The sequence below is a fragment of the Syzygium oleosum genome, unplaced genomic scaffold, assembly GCF_021117445.2.
Source record: "Syzygium oleosum isolate NSW1041296 unplaced genomic scaffold, Sole_v2.1 Sole_v2.28, whole genome shotgun sequence".
Taxonomy (NCBI): Eukaryota; Viridiplantae; Streptophyta; class Magnoliopsida; order Myrtales; family Myrtaceae; genus Syzygium; species Syzygium oleosum.
In genome coordinates, this window is record NW_026607512.1 from 3,771,143 (window position 1) to 3,780,107 (window position 8,965).

The window sequence follows — 8,965 nt, forward strand, 5'->3', positions numbered from 1 at the left end:
CAAAATTCGTCGCTAATTTTTGCGACGAAATTAGCATTAGTGACGGAATTTGAATCCGTCGAAATTAGCGACAAATTTAAATCCGTTGCTAATTAACGACGGAATTAGCAACCAAAATGAAATAGTCGGGAACGTGCCGCGAAAATTATTTTCATCGCTAATTCCGGCACAAATTGGCGACAGAATTTGAATCCGTCACAAATTAGAAAAAAAAGTATTATGTAATTCCCTGCATTCGCACAAGAAAGCAAGAGACTTTCGAATTCAGCCCCAACTATATTGTTAATTCCTTGAAACCATCCCAGTGACCACTAAATTAAAGTATCTATTGTTCTTGTCTTCCAAGAACATCAATTCACAAGATAAAACCCATGAATACTGAAAAGCACCAAAATTTGCCAGAAAGTCAAAGAAAGCGAAGCAAACCCACATTCCATTAATGCCCAAAGATGTACATCTACATAACAACGATTCAAAGTCTCCATAATCAAGCCTACAACCAAACACCCTCCAACATGACAAATATCTAACCACATTCCCCTTTATAACTAAGCCCTCTCTCCCCGGATCCTCCTAGCGAGCTGGATGTCCTTGGGCATGATCGTGACCCGCTTGGCGTGGATGGCGCACAGGTTGGTGTCCTCGAATAGCCCGACGAGGTACTTCTCCGCCGCCTCCTGGAGGGCGGCGACGGCGCTGCTCTGGAACCGGAGGTCGGTCTAGAAGTCCTGGGCGATCTCCCGCACCAGCCGCTAGAAGGGCAGCTTCCGGATCAGCAGCTCCGTGCTCTTCTGGTACTTCCGTATCTCCCTCAGCGCCACCATCCCGGGCCTGAACCTGTGCGGCTTCTTCACCCCGCTGGTCGCCGGGGCCGACTTCCGGGCTGCCTCCTGGTGGCCAGCTGCTTCCGCAGGGCCTTGCCGCCGGTGGGCTTCCGGGCCGTCTGCTTCGTGCGGGCCATGCCGATCAGCAAGTTTTCCTTCTTCCCTTTTCTCTGGGTATTGATTTTCTCGGGAAAATTGAGAGAGAAAGCGAGTTGAATCTGCTGGTTCTTGCGAGAGGAGGAAGGAGGAGGAAGATATATAAAGGAGGAAGGAAGAAGAAGAGAGCGAGGCGGGAGAGGGAAAAAGTTTTGGGATTTTGAAAATGTTTTCGGAGGAGAGGAGAGAAAATCCAGCCGTTGGATTGGACGGGCGAGATTCGTTCGTGGTTGGAGTCACGCGGATCGCGATCCACGAGGACGGTGGAGCGCCCAATGAGGGATGCACCTGGATGGAAGCGTCGCGCGGTATGTGGGCGTGTTTTTTTTTTTTGGGTCGGAGCGGGATTTTTCTTTTGGGGTGTGGAATTTTTGTCCGGCGAAATTTATTTTTCTTTTGAAATTTTTTTTTGGAAAGGTTATCTTCTCTCTTCAATAAAGGGAAATTTTTGAAAATTATTCAGAATTAAACGATGAAGATTAAGAGAATATTAAAATTTTTATTGCAAGAGAAATGCTATGTCGAAAAACTCCACAACATCTTTTAAGATAATTTAAAAAAAATTAAAGAACGAGAGATAGAGGGATTGGGTTCGCCGCGTCGACAGTACCGTGTCCCCCAAGGGTCGGGCATGGGCATCTGCCATGACTAGCCATTGTCTGGAGCGGAGTCGCCATCGGTCACCATCGAGGGAGAGGGAGGGCGGGACGCGAGATGGTGGGGGGTCGAGCGACCCTAGTTATGGTCCGACGCAATCACCGCAACTCTTGTTAATTAGGTAGCACCGCCCTTGTTGACAATGACTTGCGAGTTTTACAAAATTGGCGCAGCGATGCTTCCGATAAGGTTCAGATCACTACAAATTTGCCACGAAAAAAATTTCGTCGCCAATTCGGCGTCGCAAAATTTAGCGACGAAAAATATCAATTTTCGTCACTAAATTGCAACAAAATATATTCGTGGCAAAATTCGTCGCTAATTATTCGTTGCTAATTTGCCATGAAAATTTTTTACTTTTGCCACGAACATTGTTCCGGAACGAATTTAGCGACGAATTTTTATTAATTCTTTACTGACGAAGTCAACGACGAATGTTGTTTAGGGACGATTTCGAATTTAAATATAATTAACAACAAAATTATTTTCTAGAATTTATATTTAACATTGATTAAGCACTTAATAATATCAAAATTTAGTGCTTAAATACATAATGATATGATAATGAAATACATAGTGCTCAAAATTTAGTGCTTAAAAATATTATAATGATATGAAAATGGAAATTATCACTAGCAAGGACCGAGAAAATCATCATCATCATCAGCAATGTCATCATCATCATGTCACTCATCATTGTGCCCATCACCTATTGGATTAGTCGGAGGTACAAGAGGAACCTCATTGTGATCGAGGTTGAGGTGTCGTAAGATCAATTATATTTGTTGTTTGACCACTCTTATTTCTTTGTCCTTCTCTACAAGTAAATGTTTCAGTTGACTCAATTCTTGGGCCATTGGCTCCTCAAGTCGTGTCCTCCTCGAAACAGCCGCATTGGAGGATGAAGTTGTAGCAGCCTACGTTGTGTGTACCTCGACAAGGATCCCATCCCAAATATTTGCCTCCATCCATAATGCCATACTATCAACGGATGGCTTAGACGCAGCAAAACCATCACCACCACTACCACTAGCACTACTCATTAAAAGTTCATCATATTTTTATTGCATTAACAATATAGATGAAAATAGAACAACTTCATATATATAACTACCATAAATATTAAAAGCATTCAAGTATAACCTTACATACATTAATATCTTTTGCTCGATCGCCAGTCCATGTCTTATCTTTTTTTTGAAATGCGCATTCAAATGTAGCTGTATATGTCGGTTCCGTCCCCAATTCATCTGCCTACAAAATATAAACATAAATGAGTAATTGAATTAAATTAACTTACAACATGTTTAACAGACTTACCATTATTTTTCTATGCTCCCCGATGTTGATAGAGTCCCCAGCATATGTGGCAGACCCTTCACTAGAACTAGAAGCTCGATTCTTCTTATTATGTTCACTCATTTGCTTATTCTTTTCAATTTCCCAAGTTCTCTTAATTTCCGTCCAATTGTCACCCGTAATAAAATCCAGCTTTACTTGACTTATCTTTGCTTTATTCATCACATTTTGTATGGGATCACCGGCTTTCTTCTTAAAAATTCTTTTAACTTCATCCTCTTTCATTTCATCCCACTTGAACTTCCGTTGAATCAATATAAAAACAACATAAAGTTATTATGAGGGTCACATATCCATTACTATGTACCAGACAATTCGGCAATGGGTTTTTTGAAGTTCATATCCATTACTACTTGATGTGGGACTTCCCTAACAGGGCCACGAGAAACACCTGGAAGAACAAAACTTACTTTGAACTCATTCCACCACAAACCCTTTACTTCTTTTGGAGTGCTGCTGTAACTAATATACTGCCTCCTCCAAGAATTATTGACTATTTTATTAAGTTGCCTCACAACATAAGTAGCATTTGTGAATCTGCAAACATATTGAAAGAACGACATGGACAATAAAACAATAAAGCATACGGATAATTTGCAATATGGACAATTCAGTTGACTGAAATCTAAAACCCTAAATATTACATATACTTAAAAAATGAAGTACTTACGAATCTTCATATGGGCATATCATGAATCGACTATCTTCTTGACCTGTGTTTCCCTCATCATTCGAGTGTTGCACTGAAGAAGAAAGTGGAACCGAAGGACATGGAACTGAAGTAGATTCAGTTCGCATGTTTCCAAGTTGTCCCCTAATATGTTCTTGAGGGTCGAAGAAAGGGCCAATGTGTCCATGTTGTCCATCAGCATGTAGTGGTTGAGGGAAACATGAAAGGGCAGGGGAAGACGAAAGGGACAGGGACGAGGAAGGGGAAGGGGAAGGGGAAGGGGAAGGGGCTGCTCTTCTTTGTGAAACTGCACCATGCATGTAACCTCCACATTTATACTGACAAGTAGGAAGGTTAGACAAATATCTTAAAAAATATGAACATGTATTAGGGACACATAATGACGTATATCATGAAGCTTACCATTTTGTTTCAGAGAGCAAGAGATAAATTTGAGAAAACGAAACAAACTTGCTATCGCCTCTGATAAATAGCGAGCTGTCCGGAAATGTCTATGAGCTTCTGTAGATCTTTTTGCCACAAATAATAGTTGTTACCTCTGTCTACAAAAACATTCAAAAAGCTAGTGAAGTGAAGCACTTTCTGGTGATTACTATGTAAGAAGAAAATAGGAGAATTAATGAACATTAGAAAGCAGTTCTTGTTGATGCGAATAGGCTCTTCTTAATGTTAATGTTGATGCTGTTCTTGTTCATATTCATATTGTATTGCCGGTAAACCAAAAAATTCAAGTTAGTCATCAACGGTTCCACATGTTGAGCATGCCACCAGTAGATTTTAAGGATGACAGCCATTCTTTATTTTGTGTAAACATAAACAACAATCAGAAGTTCCATGTGAACCGGACTAAAAAAATCGAACTAAAAAAAATCGCACTAAACAGAATGTATTTGTGCTCGGAAACCTATCTAAACGACTCCGAAACGCAAAAAAATGATGTTCATCACAGCATAGCAGTGTCTATTGATCAGCGGCCCGTTTCCACACAGCCGACCAAATTTTAGCTCATTCCGAGCTCGCCAATCTAAGTGCCAAGTTCGCAAATGTAAGTGCATCAATTAGGTACTTGGCTTAAAACAGACCCAAACCGAACAATCTAATATAAAAACAAACCCAATCTAATATAAAATCCAATCAGACCCCCAATCCATTCAACCGAACAATCCGAAACAGCAGCAAACAAATGAAGCAATAGCAAATCCAATATAAAAGAAGCAACAGCAAACGTCCCATAGAATATGGAACCGAACAATCTCCGCCCTACATAATCCAAAATCGAACAGCAAACGCAATCTGAACAAGTCAATCCGAAATCGAATAGCAGCAAACAAACTAAAACCGAACAGCAGCAACCCTAATTTGAACAAGTCAATCCGAAACCGAACAGCAGCAAACAAATCGAAATCGAAACTGAATAGCAGACCCAATCCGAACAAGTCAATCCGAAACCGAACAACAGCAAACAAACCGAAACCAAAACCAAACAATTCGAAATAGCGCTCGCCCGAGACAAAAAGTGCAAAAAATTCACGCGAACGTACCTCCTCTGAAACTCTCGGACGACGATGATCCTCCTCAGATCCGAAACTCTCGGACAACGACGAGGGTCCGAGCACTTCAAGTTCCTCTCGGACGAGCGACAGCCGAAGGGGTTCCTGTCTCCAACAAAAAATTGCACTGAAGAACGCCAAATCTGAAGAAAAAAACGCCAAATTGTCGAAGGAAGCCGTCGAGAATCGATCCATAGAGAGAGAGAGAGAGAGAGAGAGAGAGAGAGAGAGAGAAAGCCGTACTCTATTTTTGAAGAATCGATCGAGAGAGAGAGAGCAGAGAGAAAGTCCTAATTGTACCGCCAAATCAAGACAATGCCGTTTCGGAAATTAGCGACGGATTTAAGCGAAAGTTTAGTTTCGTCGCTAAATCCGTCGCTAATTAGCTACGGATTTAGTGACGGATTTAACAAATAGTAGCGAAAGTTAATTTCGTCGCTAATTAGCGATAGATTTAGCGACGAAATTAAAAAATAGTAGCGCAAGTGCCGCGAAAGTTAATTTCGTCGCTAAATCCATCGCTAATTAGCAACGGATTTAGCGACGAAATTGAAAAATAGTAGCGCAAGTGCCACGAAAGTTAATTTCGTCGCTAAATCCGTCGCTAATTAGCGATGGATTTAGTGACGGATTTTAAAATAGTAGCGAAAGTGCCCCGAAAGTTAATTTCGTCGCTAAAGGATTTTAAAATAGTAGAGAAAGTGCCCCGAAAGTTAATTTAGCGACGGATTTTACAAATAGCAGAGACGGATTTTAAAATAGTAGAGAAACTGCCCCGAAAGTTAATTTCGTCACTAAATCCATCACCAATTAGCGATGGATTTTAATCCATCGCTAATTGGGGACGGATTTTACAAATAGTCGCGAAAGTTAATTTCGTTGCTAAATCCGTCGCTAATTAGCGACAGATTTAGCGACAAAATTGAAAAATAGTAGCGCAAGTGCCGTGAAAGTTAATTTCGTCGCTAAATCCATTGCTAATTAGCGACAGATTTTAAAATAGTAGAGAAAGTGCCCTGAAAGTTAAATCTGTCGCTAATTAGCGATGGATTTAGCGACGGATTTTACAAATAGTAGCGAAAGTTAATTTCATCGCTAAATCCGTCGCTAATTAGGGACGGATCTTACAAATAGTACCAAAAGTTAATTTCGTCGCTAAATCCATTGCTAATTAGCGACGGATTTACAATAGTAGCGAAAGTTAATTTCGTCGCTAAATCCGTCGTTAATTAGCAATGGATTTAGTGACAGATTTTACAAATAGTACCAAAAGTTAATTTCGTCGCTAAATCTGTCGCTAATTAGCGACGGATTTTACAAATAGTATTTTTAAGTTAAGTTAAGTTCATCGCTAAATCCGTTGCTAATTTACAAATAGTCGCGAAAGTTAATTTCGTCGCTAATTAGCGACGGATTTTACAAATAGTATTTTTAAGTTAATTTCGTCGCTAAGCGACGGATTTAGCGACGAAATTTAAAATTAGTAGCGCAAGTGCCGCGAAAGTTAATTTCGTCGCTAAATCCGTCGCTAATTAGCGATGGATTTAGTGACGGATTTTAAAATAGTAGCGAAAGTGCCCCGAAAGTTAATTTCGTCGCTAAAGGATTTTAAAATAGTAGAGAAAGTGCCCCGAAAGTTAATTTAGCGACGGATTTTACAAATAGCAGAGACGGATTTTAAAATAGTAGAGAAAGTGCCCCTAAAGTTAATTTCGTTGCTAAATCCATCACCAATTAGCGATGAATTTTAATCCATCGCTAATTAAGGACGGATTTTACAAATAGTCGCGAAAGTTAATTTCGTTGCTAAATCCGTCGCTAATTAGCGACAGATTTAGCGACTAAATTGAAAAATAGTAGCGCAAGTGCCGCGAAAGTTAATTTCGTCGCTAAATCCATCGCTAATTAGCGACAGATTTTAAAATAGTAGAGAAAGTGCCCTGAAAGTTAAATCTGTCGCTAATTAGCGATGGATTTAGCGACGGATTTTACAAATAGTAGCGAAAGTTAATTTCATCGCTAAATCCGTCGCTAATTAGGGACGGATCTTACAAATAGTACCAAAAGTTAATTTCGTCGCTAAATCTGTCGCTAATTAGCGACGGATTTTACAAATAGTATTTTTAAGTTAAGTTAAGTTCGTCGCTAAATCCGTTGCTAATTAGCAACAGATTTAGCGATGGATTTTACAAATAGTCGCGAAAGTTAATTTCGTCGCTAATTAGCGACGGATTTTACAAATAGTATTTTTAAGTTAATTTCGTCGCTAAGCGACGGATTTAGCGACGAAATTTAAAATTAGTAGCGCAAGTGCCGCGAAAGTTAATTTCGTCGCTAAATCCGTCGCTAATTAGCGACGGATTTAGCTATGAACTATAAAAATAGTCGGGAACGTCCTACCAAAGTTAATTTCGTCACTAATTCCGTCGCAAATTAGCGACGAATTTGAATCCGTCGCTAATTAGAGACGAAAATAAAATAGTCGGGAACGTGCCGCGAAAGTTACTTTCGTCGCTATTTTCGTCGCAAATTAACGACGAAATTAGCAATGAACTATAAAAATAGTCGTGTTTGTGCCGCGAAAGTTATTTTCGTCGCTATTTCCATCGGAAATTAGCAACGGATTTGCGTTCGTTGCTATTTCCGTCGCAAATTAGCAACGAATTGGCATTCTTCGCTAATGTTCCGTGGCTAAATCCTTGATAATAATAATAATAATAACAACAACAATAATTATGACAACAACAATAACACATGTCGCAATAATAATAATTGTTACACATAATTAATAAAAAGTCTCAAAAATCATAATCTTCATCTTCATCTTCACCTTCATCTTCGTCTTCATCTTCACCTTCGTCTTCATCTTCACCTTCGTCTTCGTCTTCGCCTTCGTCTTCGTCTTCGCCTTCATCTTCACCTTCGTCTTCGTCTTCGTCTTCCTCTTCATCTTCATCCTCTGTCTCAAAATCAAATTATGCAACACCTTCTAGATTTGATTCGTGAATTTAAGTTGCATCCATATCTACCATTGCTCCACATGGATCTCGTAAAGTTAGAATGTTATATTCCTCAGTTTCAACTGCATTACAGACTTCCTCTTGTTAATATAGTGTATCCTTCCAGTGTTCCTCGATTTTTCTTCGTGCTTTGATTTTACATACGGCCCATCAATCAGTTTTGTCACGTTTCAAACTAGGATATGATACATAATATACTTGAATTGCTTATTGTGCCAAGACAAATGGTTCATATTTCATATACCTTTTCTTATGATTTATTTCAACCAAATTAAACTTCGTATGTATCTTCATTCCTTTGATGGATCGAACCACATGCACTTAAATAACACAATCCGCATTAATGGTCCATAGTACTCTATCTCTATGATTTCATCAAACAAGCCATAAAAATCATCTTTTGAACCGCCACCATTGGATGACCGAACACACACACCACTTTTCATTGTGGCTTTTTCCATTCCATATTCTTGAGTGTGAAAATTATACCCTTTTATGAAATATGCCGGCCAGCTTCATACTCTAAACTTTGGACCCCATGACAGATGATATAGCAATCCTTGCTCTTCAACTTGATCATCATGATTACTGTGAACCTAAAGGTCACACAAGCAAAGTCAATAATATATATTTTAATAAATTATGTATAAAATATTAATAACTTGGTTTTGGTCCATAGGCAACTTACATATGTTTTGAACCATTCTG

The 8,965-nt window shown here is 39.4% G+C and overlaps 1 protein-coding gene and 1 pseudogene across 2 annotated transcripts; both read right to left on the reverse strand.

Moving 5' to 3' along the window:
* Positions 1 to 406: 406 nt before the first annotated feature.
* Positions 407 to 1,028, reverse strand: LOC115675239 (histone H3.2-like; annotated as a pseudogene).
* Positions 1,029 to 2,602: 1,574 nt separating this feature from the next.
* On the reverse strand, positions 2,603 to 4,335 carry LOC130135161 (uncharacterized). Of its 2 annotated transcripts, XM_056303666.1 has the most exons (3): positions 3,667 to 4,335; positions 3,403 to 3,533; positions 2,603 to 2,887 (listed from the first exon to the last, which is right to left on the reverse strand). In XM_056303666.1, exons 1-3 carry the CDS (start codon positions 3,984 to 3,986, stop codon positions 2,760 to 2,762), a joined length of 579 nt encoding a protein of 192 aa, XP_056159641.1. In that variant the 5' UTR covers positions 3,987 to 4,335; the 3' UTR covers positions 2,603 to 2,759. The 2 variants fall into 2 exon arrangements, 1 of the variants encoding a protein (XP_056159641.1); XR_008814636.1 differs by lacking the exons at positions 3,403 to 3,533; positions 3,667 to 4,335 and adding an exon at positions 2,954 to 3,241.
* Positions 4,336 to 8,965: the final 4,630 nt, after the last annotated feature.